At 49.3% G+C, this 20,252-nt stretch overlaps 3 protein-coding genes across 3 annotated transcripts; all 3 read right to left on the bottom strand.

The window, feature by feature from the left end:
* Positions 1-29: 29 nt before the first annotated feature.
* On the bottom strand, positions 30-2,046 carry MIND_00880300 (uncharacterized protein; the record flags this gene model as incomplete). Its single annotated transcript, XM_037365459.1, has 13 exons — positions 1,982-2,046; positions 1,913-1,929; positions 1,804-1,865; positions 1,649-1,756; positions 1,402-1,548; positions 1,344-1,353; positions 1,240-1,295; positions 1,060-1,194; positions 865-1,012; positions 648-812; positions 433-599; positions 101-379; positions 30-53 (listed from the first exon to the last, which is right to left on the bottom strand). Exons 1-13 carry the CDS (start codon positions 2,017-2,019, stop codon positions 30-32), a joined length of 1,356 nt encoding a protein of 451 aa, XP_037218701.1. The 5' UTR covers positions 2,020-2,046.
* A 12,787-nt stretch (positions 2,047-14,833) lies between these two features.
* Positions 14,834-16,540, bottom strand: MIND_00880200 (uncharacterized protein; the record flags this gene model as incomplete). Its single annotated transcript, XM_037365458.1, has 3 exons — positions 14,834-15,249; positions 15,300-16,023; positions 16,085-16,540. The coding sequence occupies 3 exons, from the start codon at positions 16,538-16,540 to the stop codon at positions 14,834-14,836; spliced, it is 1,596 nt and encodes a 531-aa protein (XP_037218700.1).
* Positions 16,541-18,180: 1,640 nt separating this feature from the next.
* On the bottom strand, positions 18,181-20,246 carry MIND_00880100 (uncharacterized protein; the record flags this gene model as incomplete). Its single annotated transcript, XM_037365457.1, has 9 exons — positions 18,181-18,216; positions 18,270-18,391; positions 18,439-18,626; positions 18,675-18,952; positions 18,999-19,082; positions 19,130-19,596; positions 19,648-19,782; positions 19,832-19,977; positions 20,023-20,246. The coding sequence occupies 9 exons, from the start codon at positions 20,244-20,246 to the stop codon at positions 18,181-18,183; spliced, it is 1,680 nt and encodes a 559-aa protein (XP_037218699.1).
* Between the last annotated feature and the right edge of the window lie 6 nt (positions 20,247-20,252).

Genomic DNA, 20,252 nt, shown 5'->3' with positions numbered 1-20,252 from the left:
TTAGATCGAATATTTAGACGTTCTGTGGCCTATGCCTTTTCGTCGTGATCAGACTATATGAAGCACGTTAGCTTAATGCCGGCGTCGAATTCAAACTCGCCTTCGAGCTTGGGGTTCCTGCTCTTCTTGCTTTCCCTTTTCCTCGTCCGATCGTCAAGCATCCCAAGAATGTCAACACAGCAAACATGGCCAGCATGACCGCGACCGTCAACCCAGCGCCAAGGAAGCCAGCACCAACCGGGCTGATGGGTTGGTGGCGGTGGGCTGCAGGGGCCGATGCGAGGGCCGCGGCAGCAGCTTGCGCGAGCGCGCCACATCCACGGTCTTGCGTATTGTTGCAGGCCGTGCACCATTGAGTCGTGCTGTTGACCAACGCAGGCTGTTTTGAAACTCGTTAAACGTGCTATGGGGCACCAAAAAAAAAGGACCGACGTTAACGTGGTTTGCCAAAGCAGAGATGGTCACGTCGCCAGAGCCACCGAGCAAGGGGTAAGTGACGAAACTTGCGTCGGTGCCGTTTTTGAAGTTTAAGCGGATAACGGGCTCGCTGCCGTCGTTTGGCTGGCGGACCTCTATCGCCACAGACGCAGCGTAATTTACTATTCTTGAATCAATAATCATGGCTCAGCAAGAACAAAAATACTGACCCAGTCCAGCGAGTTCTGGATGGGCCTGTGCAACTCCCGTCATGTTGAACAACGAAAGGAAGGGTTTGTATGCAAGTGATTGGTACGCAAACTTGAGAGGGTCCGTGGCGTTGGCGATGCTGCGTAGGTTGGCGATAATACCAGGCAATATTGCGCGACCCGCAACTGAGAAATCAATCAGCCAACTCACAAGTCAAGGAGCGGAAAAGTGACGGACTGTTCCCGGCCCCGTCAAGGTTTGCGGAAGTAAAGACACCATATTCATGCCAGTTCGCAAGCGCGCGGACCTGGGGGAGGAAGGTGGGTGGGAGAGCTTTGGCGAAGTCGGCATTGTGGATTGATTGGACGTTCATGAAGTCGAAGATCTGCGAGACTGAATATTCTTCAACTCCATAGAGGAAGCAACCCATACATTATACATGTTTTCCAGTGTGACTGGTCGACCGTCGAGGTAGGGCGGCAGCATCGCCAAAAACGCGGAAGTTTCGTTCTTCTTCTGCGCAAATTCTGCGGACGCGTAAAAGGCGGTCGTGGCATCGTTAAAAGTCTAAAACAAGGTCAGACTGAGTACTTGGAAGCTGTGGTGACTTGCATTGCATAACGTGTATCCCTCAAGAGAGACGTCGTTCGTGGGCTCAACGGATTCAACTGTTATCAAGAGTTTAAAAGAAAATACTTGGGGGGTAATGCACTTACTGGGAACATACTAAGAACAAAGTTGAGGTAAAGCGCAATCTCTAATAGCTTAACTCACTTGATATCCTGCAAGCGCCCCTTGCACATCAGTCCCATTCGCCAAATCCTGAGTGTAATTCGCGTTGGCGGGGAATAAACCCTGGAGGAGGGCCACCGCTGAGTCGTAGATCACGCCAAGTTCCCCACCAGCGTCTGCACGGACATGCTATTTACGGCAGTGAGTTCGGTGTCAAGTCAAGGGTCAAAAGTCGAAGGGGAAGATGGACAGATTGCGAGTAAGGTGGGGGGAGAGCGTGGAAACACACAATTTGGTTCTGGTTGACGAGCGTGTCGTTCATTCCCTGGATGTTGAGAGGTGACGAGGCATTGAGATACATCGAACGAAGGAGCTGCCCCAATTGAAACTCTTGTTTCTGCGAGATTCTCAAACGACCTCAAAGAAATGCGCGTTGATACGTACAGTGCCAAGAGGTGTTATTGCGGTGCCCGAGGCGGTATACGTTTTGGGGTCCTGGTAGAACCCTACCCAAGCGTTAGATTCTTTCCTTCCTCTGAGGCCGACCGCGTACCTGCACGGTCACCATGTCTGCCGTTGGCATCGATAAGATTGCTGTGAAGTAGCACAATCGACGACGCACCGAGTGAGGATAAGTACACCGAGGAGCTTGTCGGCCATTCTTGATTCCGGGTTGTGGTGGGAGGAAGACGCTCAAGAGCCCACATGGCATCTTCGCGGTTTAAAACAGAACTGGACCGCCGCGCCGCGGCTTGCTTGACATGATTTTTCTCAGTAACATGTGATCATAACCACAAGGCTGGTTCCGTCCGATTCATCATCTAGACTGAGTATGAAGGTTTTAAGGACTCAGTGGTCTAAGTATCTAACATTATTTGTATACTAATGAGTGATGTTGCGTTGGCAGTCCTGCACACTTGAGTCGTTGCGCATGTTACTCACCTCGCTTTCCAAACGCATGTTTTGATTATAAAGGGACTATCGGAGGCTGCGGGGTGAATACGCAGAATCGAAAAACCCACAGACAGAAGTTTTTGCCTTCGAATAACTTTGTCGGCTTCATCCCCTGCTAAAAAACCGCCCAGCAGTTCCGCCCAAGGTTATTTGACGAAAGTCGCCCACTTCCAATCATCGAATGCCTTGCCTGGATTTCAACCACTCATTTCAGCTCCGCCGTGATCTTCTCGTCGTCATACTCGAATACCACGCGACGGAGACACTTGCTATCTTGCCGCAGAACCAGTGCTTGCGCAATCGCTACCCGAGTTTCCTTATGCTTTGGGTGGTCCGCGCAGTTCAGGTTGGGGAGCATTAGGTGAAGCTCTATCAGTTTCGACGGCGTAACGAGCCCAGAAATTATTTGCGGTAGATCTTCCAGACCGCCCGTCCATCCGTATCTAATGGTGAGCTCCCATTGTTGAATGTCCGGAAATGCCATATGACCAGCTTCCCAGATATCTGAAAACGCATCCAGAGGAATCAACGGTAGGAGCCGTAGTTTAAGAATTTGTCCAGTCGCCGCCGTCAGAGCAGAAACAATCTCGGGGTCATAGAGGTCAAAGGCGTTTGGAAGCAGCACAAGGCTCTCAATCGGGCGACCAGGAACGATGTCTTCTGCGAGGCTGTAAGGGCAAGAGAGGTGATGGAGCATTGGCAGGGTGTGACGGGGGAGAGATATGGAGCTATTGTAGCGAGGAGTGACTTGGCTAGGCTTTGGCATTGAGCCATAAGACCGAGAGGGGTCCAGTGCATATGATTTTATGCAGCGGAGAACAAGAGTATGGACATGGGGTGTGTGCGCCATAAACTCCGAAGCCAATCCTCCGGGAAGCTCATTGGACAAATCGAGTTCAAGGTGGGTTAGATGAGGGAATAGACCACCATGTAACCCTCGTATGATAGTGCTGGTGAAATGCTCTCCCCGAAGACACAATCTCTGGAGATGGACAGGGTCGGCAATGTCGAATAAATTTTGCGTATTAGCGACCAGAGACAAGTTATCGGTCGTTAGAACGTGTAAGGGAAGCCGTCGTCCCGAAGTAACTGTGCTGTTGCTGAGCTTCAAGTGACGCAGGCGTGGGAGTGTATCGATCGCGCCTCGAAGTTCGGGAGCAGAACCATGGAACCAGTAAATGGTGAGGGAAGTGACATTCTGGAAGAGCGCAAGGCTCTGGACAAAGGTTTTCGATACCTCAGAAGTCAATTTTATCCGCTTGCCCCAATGCTGGTTGTCCATCCCGAATTGGAGTGATTTTGCGAACCCCGGTCGACGTGAACTGGCCAAGAGAGCGTTGAAGTCGTCCATGAACTTTGGGAGCGCGTCATCATCATAATCAGCCACAACTGGGGGGACAACCCGGACGTCACGGTATAGGAGAGGCTGGCAAATGTCGTTGAACTGTTTGCAGGTAAGGCAGAGCGCCAGAAGCTCCAGTGTGGTGCAGAGGATCCATGTACGATGCCAAAGCTCACGCGGCATTTGCTGTCGGGATGACATGATGCACTACTCCAGTAGTAAACAGGTTGTTGTGTGGCGAGTCCTAGGGAAGTCCGAAGAGTTTTGGAAGAGTTGCTGAAGAGGATCAGAGCGCCCCATAAATGTCACGGTCATTGCCGTGTCAGTTGGAGGCCGATCAATTCTCACGGTCACGGTACCATAACAAGTGAAGGCTGCGTGGATTTGCACATGGAATGCATTACTTATAACCGATCATACTATATGGCTACAGCCGGAGCGGCAAGAATCGACTCTGAGTATACACACTAAGTCTGAGATTGAGGTTGTTTTTGTGCTGGATCGACCCCGATCGCGGTTCTGCAAATGCCTTCTTTCATCGCCACACAATATCCCAATCAGGAAAGGACTGGTCCCAGTCGGGACACACACTCTCAACCATACAGCCAAGAAAGAGAGAGCGCCTAAGCGGTGACCGTCTCACTGTTGGCGGCTGGACTTGGCCAAAAAGAAATCTGGCAGTCTTCTCCTCAGAGAGCAGTCTGTCATATGAAACAGAAGGCATGGCTCAGCTTTCTTGGGTCCTCCGACCTCCCCCTCTCCCGCCTTTTCCCCCAGCATCACTGTGCCTCGCTGTATGGAAGTGTATACAAAATCAGTGGGACTGGGACTGGCCCAATCCCACTGTTTGTGCCCAGTCTCACTGATTCACGTCCCATCAGTGGGATTCATGCCGTCAAACGTGACACATTCATGAGTCCCACTGATTAGCAGACCTGTCACAGACAAGCAGGTTGCAGTGCCGGCCACAGTTTTTCCACCCCAGACCCTGACCAGGGCCAGACACAGCAGGCACACTGTAAAACTGTATCTTTGAGTATAACTGAAAATGATACTTTTTGTTGTACTTTCAGGCAGCACTGGAATTGGCACTGAAAACAATACTATTAGTTTATCTGACATCTGTACCAAAAATAGTGGTTTCAGTAACAGTTTTAGCAGCTGCTGAAAACAGTCTTCAGTATATGCTTGAAGTGATGCTAAAAGCACTTCTTTCAGCTCAGTTTATATCTTATCTGAAATTTGTCCTATTGAGAACACTGATTTTCATGTCAAAATGAATGATTTCAACACAAATTTTAGTTTCAGCTGAAAACAAGGATTTTAGGATGTAACTGAAAATCGTATCAATAATTCCAATATCAGAACCCTGTGGGGGGACTTGATGTTCTGATGCATGGACTTTAACACAATGTTCAGTTATGTACCTGAAACCTTGTTTTCAGCTTGAACTGAAAATTATGCTGAAATCAGTGATTTCAGCATAAGAATTAGCATCACCAAAAGGACTAATTTCAGAAGACACAAAAAATGAACTGAAAATAGTGCATTCAGCATAACTTTCACTGTATACTGAAAGCTGTGTTTTAAGTAGCCAGTAAAACTGTTGCTGAAATCACTGCTTTTCATGCAAATTTTAGACAAACTGTCAATATTGTTTTTAGTTCCAATTTCAGAACTATCTGAAACCACAATAAAAAGCATCATTTTCAGTTACACTGAAAGATACCATTTTACAGTGTGAGGCGTCCGCGGCAACCGGCAGGGCTTGGCTTGATCTCCATTGTCACACGATGTCAAGTGCAAGGGCATCAATCCCACTGATCAGACTCACTTAGTGCCTGATCAGTGGGAGTGATGCAGACTGGACAAGTCCACTTCTACTGATTTCGTTATCCCTCGCTGCATGGTAAACCCCCTGTCAGCAGCATTACCTACTCCATCCTCACCGCTGTTCCCACTATGCCCCGCGCTGCCTGCCAGCCAACTTCCATCCGACAAGTCCGTCTTGATGCTTAGACAACACCCCTATCCAGCCCCTACGATACCCCACCCTCCCTCCATCCAACACCACTATTGACCTTGACAACACTGTCTTCCTCAACAGGCTTGCAAGCGAGCAGAGCTGGAGGTTCCATCCCCGAGCCCAGATGAGTGACGACAAGCACACCACCTTCCTTGAGAGAGCCAAGAATGCACCATCTGTCGCCCGTTCTTGGGCGCGAGGTACTATGCAGAACATCTTTGGTATAGATAAGAAATGGACAGTGTGTATCTTATATTTTCTCACTTAGCCGCCTATGCAGCGTAGTGTAAGGGCAACCCCGGAGGCCTAAGATCAAGGTCCTAGCAGGGGAGGATCCAAAGCATGAACATTGGTAAGCGAATACAAATGAAGCTGACCTAGCAGGGGAGGATCCAAAGAGAAGAAACTCTGAGGGTCCGCCTGCTAGGTAGCTGACTATATACTGCTTGTCCGTAGCTGCCGCTGTCGGGCACAGAAGGCTTGGGCGGCATCGCAGGCGAGGTCCCAGGGCGACCGTCGGGAGGGCGTTGACGGATCGGTGATTGTGCGGGCGAGATGGAGGGCCAGGCCGGAGTCGGAACCGGAATCGGACCGGAATCGGGCGCGTCTCCGGGCCGAAAGGGAGGTTCCCCTGACACGTAGATGGAAAAGGCTGAATGTGCTGTTTTCCAAACAGTCAGATATTGCGCCCAGTATGGCCTTGGCATATGATATCCAAGGGATCTAGTAGAGTACATAACCCATACCTACTGATTAATATAGACTGGGCATCCACTAACTTCTGTACCTAGGAAGTTAGTAGACACCTTCAGTGAAAATAATGATATGCCACATCTCATGCACTACTACTACATATAGTGCATGCATGATAGAGTTAGTTATGTACTCAAGAAAGCATACTTATAGTAGTAGCAGTAGCTATTTCTATGGTATTCCCTCTAGTTAGAGGGGGAAAGGCATTATAGAATCTGTAACCTCATTATACCTCTTTAAGTTTAGTATCTACTATCTAGATCATTTAGTAGGGCTACTACTATATGACATCTGTCTACCAACCTGTAGCCCGTGCCTAGGAAGGTTAGTAGATAACTGCTTAATGAAATCATTATAAAAGGGCTTCAATATGGCATATAGACAATCATGATAACCTATAGTATAGATATATGTCCAGAAACTTCCTATATACCTATCTATATACACATGTTGTCCACTAACTTCTATAGAGAGGAAGTTAGTGGACATATTACATACATCATGAGCCTATATTTCAGTAAAGAGAATAAATTTCAACTTGATTTCTTTACATTACTAGCTAGAATTGCTTTCTCTACAATTTTGATTCTATGATTGCAGATCATTAGATCAAAAGTCTTATATCTTCCTTAATATTTTAGATATTCAATTTTATTGATATATCTAGGGTTGTCTGAATGAAGTGCACAACTTTGATCTTTTAATACGCCATCAGATCGGGACAGTGGGCAGGGGGTCGGGTAGTGTCGGGATCACAGCTGGGAAGAGGTTTGATGGCTGAGAAAGATAGCCACAAGTGTGGTATCACCAACACTCATGATGAGTCCACTAACCTCTGAGGACTTGGGCCTCTGCTGAGTAGGATGTCTACTAACACTCACAAGGAAGTTTAAGAAAGCATAGGCAATAGTGTTAAACCCCTTTAGTTAAAGGGAGAACCCCCCCCCCTTTGCCCCTCTAACTAGAGGGGATAAGTGTTAGAAGTATCGACGTAGTATTGTACAGATGTAGTGGGACGACCACGTGAGGCAACCCGTCTTGCCTCACTCGTCGTCCCAGCTTTGAGAGCTTGAGCCTCCGCGCACATACCTATTTCAACAGGTTATGAGCCCCGTGTTTTGACTTGCCTCAGCAACGACATTCTTTTTCTTTTTCTCGTACTGCACCAGCAACCTCTGTGCCTTCCCCCCCCTCCACTCCACACTTGCACTTGCCCTCACTTCCCCAACTTCATATGCCATGGCCGACGCTCTCAGCTCTGGCCAGCGCCCGTTCTACAAAGTGTGAATGCCCTTCGACAAATTCCATGAAGACCTCAACACCTATCTGGCCACAAAAGGCCTTCTCCGCATCACCAATGGCGAGGAGCGCTACCCAACGCCCGTAGACCCAGACCAACTTACTCGGGACGAGCGGCTTGACCTCAAAAAGTACAACAACCATAAGTCGCAGGTGAGCGGCGAGATCTTGTTGGCAGTCGAGGAACCTATTCGGGAGACCCTTCGTGCAGCAAAAAAAGTCAAGGGTGACCCCGCCAAAATGCTGAAGCTGCTGGAGGAAAAATACAACCAAAAGGTGCTGGGTGCCCACTTCAAATCCTATAACGGGTTCTTTTCAATCACACTACCCACCGATGTCCCACCCGAACTTGTGCTTACCACACTCACTGACAACGTCAAGCTTGCGTTGACGCAAATCCGGTGTCAACGGCCGGGTGAATTCACGATTGAGGACCTTGAAGACGAGCTTGCAAGCATGGTCACGCTGCAGGCACTTCACTCATCAAGCCAAGAAAAGCATTGCACCCTTGCTCAAAGCTTCGAAATACGTGACTCATTGGCTTTCAGCGATATTGAAAAAGCAGCACGCCAAACACTACACACAAGCACAACTGTGGGGGTGAAACAAGAGGAAAATCCAATTGTCCTCTCGATGGCAGCCGCTGCTCTCGTGTGCTATCTTTGCGATGGGCCGCATTTTGTTCGGGACTGTCCAAGCCTCAACGCAGCAAAAGAGAACTTGAAGAATGGGAAAGCTCGTGGTGGGCGTATCCGAGAATGAGGACGTGGAACTGGAAATGCCAATGCAGCAGAAATGCCAATGACACCCCAACCTACAGCGACTGCTAGTCGAGCCACAGCTATTGAGACTGCAGGCGAGGCAAGTGCTATGACATCCCTTACCCCGCATTCAACATTCTCCTGATCCACATCTAACTGGCTCATTGATACAGGTGCTTCTTCACCTATGACACCACACCGCAAATGGTTCCGATCATACTCTCAGCATCGGATACCCATCCGTTTGGCGAACAACGCAATCGTATACTCAGCGGGAATTGGGTCGGTGGAGTTTAAACCTCGTGGGGCATTTGCGCCAGTGGTCTTCCATAGTGTACTGCATGTACCAGATCTGGGCTCAAATCTACTTTCTGTCTTTCAACTCACACGTTTGGGACTTGAAGTGAGAATTTCTGGAGACCATATCTTTTTCACACTGGGTCAGCAAACTCGATTCACCGCAACAGTTGATGAGACGAACTCGGCATACCTGGACGGGGAAGTGGTTATCCCTACAGATATGGAAAACGCACATGGGGCTACGACCATAAAGCCAACCATTGATGACTGGCATGAGTGTTGCGGTCACCAGAACCGAGCCTCCGTGGAGAGGGCGTACAAAGACAAGTTGGCTGTCAGAATGAGGATTGTGTAAACCTGCTCAGCATAGTTTACATCACCTAGTCACAGTAGTTACTCTCTCTCCCCCTGTACTTGATCCTTGCAGAATATAGCACAGTTCCATTGACTTGGCTGTTTGATTCCCTCAGTGTTTCCTGGGTGGCCTCCAGGTTTCCAGATTGTTCCCGCAACATCTCGACAAATATGCGAATACTGTGTTGCTGAAAAACTACATTGTCACAACATCCCTCAAGGGCCTGCGAAACGCTATTCACGACCGCTGCAACTTGTCCACACTGACCTCAAAGGCCCAATGAGCGTGGCAACCCCCTGAGGGATACCGATACTAGATGACCTTCATCGAGGATGCCACGAGGTGGCGGTCGGTGGCCTTTCTCAAGCAGAAGAGTGACACATTCATGGCCCTCAAGACCTTCAAGGCAGCAGCAGAAAACCAGCACAACCACAAATTTCAACTAGCAATGCTCAACTGCGATGGTGGTGGAGAGTATGTGTCAAATGAAATGAAGGCTTGGGCTGCTGAAGTGGGACTCCAACTCAAATCTAGTACTTAGGTAACTATGATATATGACACTATTATATGACATCTTACTATATTTGTTATATTATGTCATACTATTTATATTAATGGTACTCGTTTCAGCTCTATATGTGCTGTTACACAGTGTTATATCATATGTGCTGTGACAGGTGTGACATATCTCTTAAAAAGGAAATTTTCGCCATTTGACAGTACAATCATCAGATAATGTCACAAAGTGTCACAAAATTAAAGTTTGACTATATGAACAACTTTCATTAAGTGACCGATAGTGGCAGCTCAGTAATTATATTAGCATTGGCCAATTATTAGCTGATCTATGCCTTATACAGTGATACTTTACTATGTAGACAACCCACATAGGTTATTGAAGCACCACTAAGGGTACCTGAATATTAAGACCAGTACCCTTTAAAATATAATGTTATTAGTATACCTATACCATCTCATGATGATTCATCATATCTATTGATGCTGAAATTTGTCCACCAAATCTGTATGAATTCAAATGACTATTGTACTGGTAGGTAGCTATTTACTTAAGCTTTAGATGTTCTGATGTGATCATAGTCCTATATCTTAATACTCCAATATTATGCCACTTTTCCCCTGGTTTCCATGTTTTAAATTGGATCAGGCACAATGATCACTTGATATCTTGCTGAGAAATGCATGGATAATCATGATCCAAGTTGCATTCAGGTCTAATAGATGTCCATAGTAGCTGTGTGTACCCCCCATAATTTTATATATCACATGCACCTGTATACATGGCATAAATTCTATCACTCTAATCTCTTAATAACCTACTTGAAGGTGAGGGGTCCCCTGATGGGATTAAGGTGGGAAACATGTAGAGGGATCCCCCTATGAAATGGTATGCCTTACATCACATACTATGTCCAGAAAATCCTGTTATGCTCTATTAGACTGATGAATACTACTATATATTACTATGATTTGATTATCAAATATGTAGAACTCGGGCAAATATGGTGTATACACATACCCACATACTCTGATTGATCTCTCTATATTTCCAGAGGATGAATTGGGGTCAATATTCTGAGATGAGTTGAGTGCAGAACCGGTTTACATGAATGGTGGGGTCTATAGACTGAGCACCAGACATTAGGATGCATAGATGAGGATATTTGGATGTCTAGTAGGACTCCATACTATAATGCATTGTGGTTGTGGCATGTGTTGCTACAGTTAGCTGAACAGAGGGTAGGTATGCATAGAGCAAAAGAGAGTGCCTTTGCTATTACAACAGGTCAGAAATTAATTTCAAGTATGATGCAGGCATTGAGCCTAGAATTGTATAGGGCTCCAAATGAACCTGTCCAGCACTTGAATCAACCTTATATATGTTCTGGATCCCTCACAGTACTATTATCAGTGTTATCTACCACAACGATGATGGGTTCACCATGGCATCACCCATGAGGTTCGAGGAAATCTAAGGATATATACTGGTAGGGGTATGCTTTACCTCCCAGAAACTGGTGGCCCTGACCCTCTAGCATATCTCTATCCTGTGCTATATAGCACCTAAGGTCTTTGGGAATTGAATCACCCTAACACCTGCTGTGTGGTCATAAATGGGTGGAGGCATGGTGGACCATCCTATAGTCTCAGATCAACTTAGATCATGAGATTCCATGCATGTCGCCCTAAGATATCAGCAAAATACTGTTCAACTTGGTATTTTAACATGCTTGGCAGTGAATAGCTCAGGGTAATGATAAGAGACAAGAGCTGAAGGATAGATGGATGGTACACCTTTCAAATGAACTCTCTCCCAGCTTTATCCACCAAGGCTAGCTGGAGATCTGTGCTTATCTTGCAAGGGTGATAGGGATCAATACCACTGATGAGTGGATGTATTGCATTATCAGTGCCACATTCACTGGGAATTAAGAAGGGACACATCAGACCCTTAGGTCAGAGTAGGCAAACTAACAAGTCAGCTACCTTATATTTTAAAAGTACCAGATATTCTCTTTTTCAGGACCGAAGGGTCAATGTAGTAATTATACAATATGATAATCATCAACATATCTGATCAATCAATGGTACTTTTGAGACCCTTCCTGCTAGTACTTGATTCATGCTTTTAGCTCAAGTAGCTATAAAGATAGAGGCCCATCAGTTATACATAAGCTAGTGATGGGTTAGTGCTCACACATTTATTGAGCTGCCACCATGGGTTACTTAAAGAAAAGGTGGTTATATAGTCAAAATATACGACTTTGATTTTGTGACAATGTGTGACATTCTCTGATGATTTTCCTGTCAAATGGCGAAAATTTCCTTTTTAAGAGATATGTGACACTTGTGACCTCATATGACACTGTGTAACAAAACCAGTACCATCAATACATATAGTATCACATAATATCACAAATATAGTAAGATGTTATATAACAGTGTCATATCTTATAGTTACTTAGGCACTAGATCCTGCCGTATAGTAATACCAACTCTTTCCTTTTTTGGCAACTTTCAATGATGTAATCATAATATGTTACTGGAGATAGCAGATATTACAGTCTACACACATTATAGTGCCTTTGAACTAAAAATGCCTTTTTTGGCAAGCCTCAATGATCTGTTAGTTTAATATTTATAGTAGATATTGCAGCATAGGTTGCCGACTTAGCATTCAAGTCTTGTGCCCCAGAATTATTACATTTATTGCAACTTTAAACTCTATTTATTGCAGCATTGGACCATTTACAGAAACATTTGTAGTTAGAATGCACACCGCGCTGTAGCATACATTCTAACTACAAGGGATATGTGGGATTAACAGGTGGTCCAAGGTCAAGCTAGAGGCCCCTGCTCCTCATGTTCTGATGAGTGGGCCGTCTCCGGTGGTCTTCTCCATTTCCAAGGGAAGATCATCGTACCAAAGGACAAGGACCTTCGGAGACGCATCATCGAGCTCTGCCATGACACTCGAGTCGCCGGACATGCAGGTCGCTTCAAGACCTTGGAGTTGGTCTCCCAGAATTACTGGTGGCCCCAAATGTCTCGCCATATCGGCCGGTATGTTGCAACCTGTGACTTGTGCTGTCGCACCAAGGCACTCTGGAGACTGCCCCACGGAGAGCTGCACCCTACGGAAACGCCCCCGGAACGCTGGCATACCGTTTCCGTTGACTTCATCGTAGAGCTCCCCGAAGCCCATGGGTACGACGCGATCATGGTTGTCGTTGACACCCTTGGAAAGTGCACCCACTTCTCGGAGTGTCATACGACGGGTCGATGCCGTAGGGGCAGCCCGCCTCTACTACCAGAACGTCTGGCGGCACCATGGGACCCCGGAGAAGTACATCTCCGACCGCAGCTCACAGTTCATGGCGGACTTCACCCGAGAACTTTGGCGTCTAATCGGCATCAAGCCCACCACATCCACCGCGTACCACCCACAGACGGACGGGCAGACAGAACGTGTCAACCAGGAGCTGGAGCAATACCTGCGGATCTTCACCAACTATCAGCAGGACGACTGGGACCAGCTGATTCCGGCCAAGTCCCGTTCATGACAGACTCGGGCCGGCTCCCACGCATGGGCTTCGAACCCGGAGTCCGCTCCGCTATGGAGTCTGTGAACGAGTTCCGTGACCGGATCACCACCGGTGTTGCTAAAGCCAAGGCTGCGCTCACAAAGGCCAAAGAGGAGTACAAACGCTACTACGACCGGAGACGCACTCTGTCTCCGGAGTTTAAGGTCGGCGACCGTGTTTGGCTGGATGCCTCTGACATCAGGACGACTCGCCCCTCGGAAAAGTTCTCCCATCGCCGCCTCGGACCGTTCAAGATAGTCGCGGAGATCAGCAAAGGTGCCTACAAGCTCAACCTCCCTCCGCGCTACTCGAAGCTCCACCCGGTCTTCCCCGTCGTCAAGCTCGAGCTCACCCAGGACGACCCCTTCGATGGACGCCCCGGCTATGACCAGCCCCCTCCAGACCTCGAGGACGGAGTCCCGGAGTGGGAAGTAGAGGAAATCTTGGATGCAAGGGTGAGGTATAAACGGCTGAACTACTTCGTCAGATGGAAAGCCTACGACACGTCGCATGACCAGTGGGTTCGACCGCGTCTTCGCCCCGGAGAAAATTGCGGAGTTCTATCGTAAGTACCCTGGCAAGCCACGGCATATCGCCTCCGCGACCTTCGACTCGATTCCGTTCCAGTCTATGCTTCGGGACGCCACATTCAAAGGGGGGTGATGTCAGGGGAACCCCCCTTTCGGCCCCTCGGAGACGCGTCCGACTCCGGTCCGATTCCGGTTCTGACTCCAGTCCGGCCCTCCATCTCGCCCGCACAATCACCAATCCGTCAACACCCTCCCGACGGTCGCCCTGGGACACTGCCTGCGACACCGCCCAAGCCTTCTGTGCCTGACAGTGGCAGCTATGGACAAGCAGTATATAGTCAGCTACCTAGCAGGCGGACCCTTAGAGTTTCTTCTCTTTGGATCCTCCCCTGCTAGGTCAGCTTCATTTGTATTTGCTTACCAATGTTCACTTTGGATCCTCCCCTGCTAGGACCTTGTCTCAGGCCTCCGGGGTTGCCCTTACAACAGCATCAACTCTCTACATCGACAACCAGTCGGCGATCTCAGTCGCCAAAGACCCCGAACACCACGGCCGCATGAAGCATTTGGACCTCCGATTCTACTGGTTGCGTGACGAAGTCGCCAAAAAAACGGATAGCAGTTGTGCATGTGCAGACCAATGAGATGCCGGCGGACATACTAACGAAGGCTATAGGGAGTGTGAAGGTCAAAACTATGATCACCTTACTCGGACTCAAATCTTAGGCATGCTTCATCATGGGGGTGTGTTAGAAGTACCGACATAGCATTGTACAGATGTAGTAGTGGGACGACCACGTGAGGCAACCCGTCTTGCCTCACCCGTCGTCCCAGGTATGTCATAGTGAATAGGCAACCCGTCTTACCTCACCCGTCATCCCAGCTTTGAGAGCTTGAGCCTCCGCGCACATACCTATTTCAACAATAAGCGGGCACCATAGGTGAAATTCAGGCAAGAAGGAAGTCAAAATTGGCAGGGAGAAGGTGGGCCTTGTTGAACTTGGCCTCGATCTGCTTCTTGAGTCGGTAGTAGGGGGTGATGTAGGTCTTGTCAGTGGCGTTGGTTGGACCTCTGCCGCCCGTGAGGAGCCCAATAAGGCGACCACGCCTGTCGACAACTACGGATCTCTCCTCCGTCCGAGAAATGATCGTTCTTGCCCGTCTTGATGTCGTAGCCGAGGATGATCATCTCGGTCGCGTCAAACGTGAGGTCGTGACCCTCGTAATAACGGTTGATGGACTCGAGACCGTTGACGCGGCCAAAGGTGGTGCCGGTGGTACGTCCGTTCTTGACGGCGAGGAGGGTATCTCCGTCGTTGACGTCGCGGTTCCTGGGGCTGCGGAAGTCGTCCTCACAAACGTAATCCTCGATCTGGAGAAGAAGGTCCTCGGGGACGTGGAAGTCCTGACGGTCGTGAGGTTGAGGGAACATGTAGTTCTCCCAGTCGACCGCCGTCATGTTGCCACCTGTTGGGTACAAAGGGGTGTCAGTGATGGATCAAGAGACTGTGACGCACCAACGTAGAGCTTGTTACCTTGGAACAAGCCGGCCTCCAGCCTGTCCTTATGGACCTCGATCAGGGCCCAATCGTACATGTAACCGTCGTCTCCGACCTCGATCTTGGCGCAATGATAGAGATGTCCAAACTTGAAGATGCGGGAGTCGAGGAAGGTGTAATTCTTGGTGATAGCGTCGTGGAGCTTGTTGGCGGCCGTGATCCTCGTCTTGGCGGCATCGATGCGGCCGGCGAGCTCGGCGCGTCGGTTGGTCCGAGAAGCCGGCTCACCCTGAGCATACGCCGGGAGCCTGTCGAGGGACGACTGCCAGGCGGCAATCCCCTTGGTCTCGTCGCCGATGAGCTTCATGATGTTGCCGATCGCGTCGCTGCAGGACTCGGTGCCGTGGAGAACGAATTTTTCGAGAGGCTGGCTCGTGTTCTTGAGCGTATACGCCACGTTCTCAAACTGGACCGGAGGCCTAGCAATGTGGGCGCAAGTAAGAAGATAGACGCGCTTGTCATTATCATCGGTGCCAGTGCTGAGACGCAGGAAGACGCCGCCCGTGCCCTCGTAGTAAGGCGTAGCATGAGGGGCGATGGAGAGGCCGGGCGTAAAGGTAAAGGGCTTCCGGAGGATGGCAGTGCTCTCCAACTCGTTATTCGGGTCGAAGGGCATGAACTTGGCCTGGCGGTGATGGTCGGCCTCGACAACGGCTACCTGAGCGTTGGAGAACCCACGTTGCTAGAATGCGAACAACAATGATTATCCAACACCCACATGCACGGAATAGTACAAAACTCACCATGAGAACGGAAAGGACGGTGGGAGTAACGATCCCAGCAGCATCTCCCTGGGCAAGCGAGTTTGGTTTGACGCTGATGACGACCACGAAGTTGCAGATTAATTTCTCATCGCCGGTGTTTGCGTAGGCGAGGGGGTCAACGGCGGTCAACTGCATCTTTAGTTCGAGCGCGTCGAGACGCATAACGATGAGCTTCGCGGTTTCGAGCCAAGTCTCCGCCTTCTCCATATCATAGATGGGACGGGCGGCGCGGACAAGGTTCGACGCCTGACCCTGAGCAACGGGCCATGGTGGGCCACTTTTGAAAAGACACAGCGTCCCAGAACCGAAGAAGTCGGTGATGGCGGCTGGGTACGCGGCGAGGATCTGCTTGAGGCGCTCGTTGCTGGCCATGACAGGGTTGGGAACAGGGGTCTGAATAGACGGGGCTGCGGGCATTTGGCAGTGCCTTTCCATCAATCACGCTGCCTCGGCAAGGGAACCCGAACCTCCCTCACTCCAGAATACAGTGAGTAAGCACTGACTTATGTCCATTTGAAGACTGTTTTGGAGTCGAAGTCTTCTACCAGAGTGTGAACATTAAACTTCCGTGGTGTCGTGCTGAAGCTTCAAGCTTCAGGGTCATTCTGAGGCGGGCGGCGAATTGAACAGAGTCGCACTAGCAGTGTACCGATGATCTCAAATCTGAATGGAGTGCACAGAATAAGATTGACATGTCAGTGGTTACAGATTACAGAACGCCATCATCTTTGAATCGTTCAAGTTGAATTGAACGTGATATTACGGCTTGGACACATTCTGTTTAACTGGGTAAGAACAATGAACATGTCTTGATATTCAGGCAAGTAAGCACCTTATCAGTCCGATTTGAAGTTGGACTGCCAGGAGCCGGACCCGTCGACGGTGGCTGCGGTCGCAATGCCAGGCAAGTTGAGCGTCCCTTTGATGATGGGCCCGTTCGCAAGCGTAAGCTCGAACCGGACGTTGTCCTTGCCGATGTACCCCTTGAAAGAGTGCGTGGAGGTCAAGTGATCGGCATTGTCGTAGCTGAGCGTCGCCTCGCTGGACGTGAACGGCAGCAGCGCGGGCGAGACGGACGCGGTGTAGGTACGCAGAATGCCGTCGACGACAAAAGACGCCTGGATACGGTTGGCCGAGAGCAAGGTGAGCGTTCCTTTGGCGGTAGACATTTTAGCGAGGCTACGGAGGACGGTGAGTACGACGTTGATGAGGGAGGGGGCGAGTACCTGGTTGGTGTTCTTCGATTTGCGAGTGTTGGCACGCGGTAGTAGAAAACAGCAGTGATGGGGAGTTTGATCTGGGGTCGAGACAAAATTGTGTCTCCCTTTATATGCTCTGTGCTGAAGTCAGAAGGGGCGCTGACCTCAAACGAAGCAGGTGAATGGCGTCAGACAATACGCAGACCTCGAGACCGGCGAAACGACAGTCCGGAGAGCGGAAGAAGAAACGCTGTTGGCCCCACTTCGTAGAAAATAGTGGTTCCTGTTTTCGTGATGGCGTTCGGGGGTATCGGGGTTCTGGTATACGTACACCTCAGTTGTTTGTGTGGCGCCGTGTCTGGGCACTCGCTGCGTCAAGCATGTTCTCTCGAAAAAAAAATTAACGAACAACAAATTTGAAGGTGAGAGGGTGAAGTCCACATTCCCTATATAACTCAAGCAATTCCACATGAGCTCCACGTCTATGCCTGTTGAGGGTGACCAGTAGTTCCCTAGTTTCCCATTCCAGATTGTAGAGGCACAAGATGGTTCGAAAAAATGTCGTTCGCCGTCAAAGCCGGTTGATGATCGCGATTTGACATCATCGCAAGTTTAATGGGCAACTCTTCTTGGACCTCGGCCGTATTGGGGCCTCTGTTATGCTCCGCCCGCTCGGTCGGTCGTTAACACCGGAGAAGATCCAGCTTCGAAATATCTTCGAGTCCAATGTTGCGGTGGAGTAAAATCGTTGGATGCACGCCACATGCAAGTCAAGTGGGGCTAAACTTGGTACTACCGGTCGTAAGACAAGCTCAAATCGAATAGAATCACCCCACGAAGTTCGTGTTCATGCCTGCTACATCTAGAGAGCTTGTGCTATCCGCTCAGCGTGCCTCCAACGGATTCCATTGTCTGATCGGAAAAGAAGATGGTCAGCCCGGTCGTCATTACGGATACACACTCACAAATGGGGAGGCCGTCGGGCCATCGAGAATGGCCAATTCCTCAGGGGTGAATGATAACCGGGGCACGAGCAAGACGCGTAAAGGAACGAGGAGCATGATGATGACCGGGAAGCCAATTGCAGCTAACCAAACTCAATGATTTCAAAAAATGCATTGTTACTCAGCACACCTTTGGTCTGAGTGATCGCAAAGGTTGCACCGAACCCCACGAGCTGCACGCCAACGAAGACTAAGATGTGCGATTTACGGACCCTTCGAAGGGGCTCCGTCGCTGGTGTAAGTCTTTTGTCGCGCAAAAAGTAGAGTAGCTTGAGGGTGATCCCATTCCCGCGGAGGGCATCCGCACCCATGTACCAACTAAACCGATCAGATTTCACGACAAAGAGAACAGAAAGCGCCGCTTACAATAAGCCAGCAAGGACACCCCTGGGAATCAGGTGCAGAACATGGAGGAACGGGCCAGTTAGGAGTACGAGACATAATGCGCCTTGAGCGAGATTTGACAGACGCTGCTCCACTACCGCAATGGGACGCTCGGTATAATCGTACACGCCGTGGTCTTGCTTTTCTTTGTCGGCGTCCTCCGAAGGGAGATTCTTCATTATAAGTAAGGAATTCGTATGTATGGGCGCTTGAGGAATCAGTCCATTTGGTGCGGGAACACCGATGAGGCCCGCGATGAACTGTTAATTGACTGAGAAAGGACATGCCAACGCAGCCAATGCATACAGTGGTAATTCCAAGTAGGAAGAAATCGTAGTGGAACCCGGGGGGCTTTCGCAGTGGGAACTCGGCCCCTTGTGCCATTAACGACTAGAAAAATTGTCAGCCCACGAAAAATGGAGGATATTAGCACTTGCTGAAACGTTATGGTCAAAGAAGAACAACACCCATAAGATCAATCCAAATGGGAAAGCGATCCCAACCCATTTCCCATCGAGCTCCCAGAACTTGACAAGCCAGTCGCGTCCTCCCGCAGCCCCAAATGCTCTTCCCACGGGTAGCGTTGCCACGTTGGCGGCATTAAACCTCCCCCAATATGCCATCGCGGAGGACGCAATAAGCGATAGTGGCATTCCATAGTCGGCGAGAAAACGCCTTGTGTGTCGATTAAAATACGGCTTATTCGAGAGGTGTTGGAAGAGGAAAGACACAACCAGCATTGAAAGTGCGAGAATGATCGAGACAAGTGGGCCTGGTGCGTTTTGCACGTTGTCGTCCAGCTGGCGGGTGAGAACTTGGACCCCGTATTGAAGATACACCCAAGCAACATAGAAGCCGAAGGTATCGCAGGGGAAAAGCGTCACATATTTAAGCAGGTTGCAGACTGTTATAGGTTGTTAGCAGGAAGAGGGTCAGGGCAAATCGTGTGGCGTACAGTTTAGAAGAGCCGTTATCCAGTGTAATATGGCTGCCCAGAGATACACCCAACCCACGAAATGCAAGTAGACTGGCGCATCAGCTCGGTTTTGGGTGATATTATATATTGTCTTGTTGAAAACAGTGATGGGCCCTTTGCACTATGAGACTTGCCGAAGCATGAAAAGATGGTGAAAACGCACCGGTCACACCAGCAATGGTCAGCGGTTGTGCTCCAAAGCACGAAAAGACGAAGGCCGCCATGAAAGATGATATCAGGACCTCCGCAACCCCATATTGGTTGGTAGTTTCAATGAGGTCGAGAGAAAACGCAATACCGGGGAGTACACTGCAAAAGTTAGAGTGCAAACAACGAACAAGTATTTCAACCCACTTGGCAAAAAAGATGAGTGCTGTCGCAGGGACGACGCGGTAGTTCCAAGCATCTCTCCAGTCAGAGAGATAGAAGGGAGCCCGGGCTTTGATGTCCGAGACCACTCCAGTCCCAGCGGAGGAAAGCCATTTTGTAGAACCTCCCGATTTGCGCTGGGGATGGATAGTTGACGGTGGAGAAGAAGAGTCGTTATTTGGGGGTGCTTTGGTTCTATGGGAGGACATTGAGTG

The sequence above is a fragment of the Mycena indigotica genome (genome assembly GCF_014461135.1).
Source record: "Mycena indigotica strain 171206Taipei chromosome Unknown Mind.scaff0007, whole genome shotgun sequence".
NCBI classification, from domain to species: Eukaryota; Fungi; Basidiomycota; class Agaricomycetes; order Agaricales; family Mycenaceae; genus Mycena; species Mycena indigotica.
Note: the sequence above shows the minus strand (reverse complement) of the source record. Positions and strands in the feature narration are given on the sequence as shown.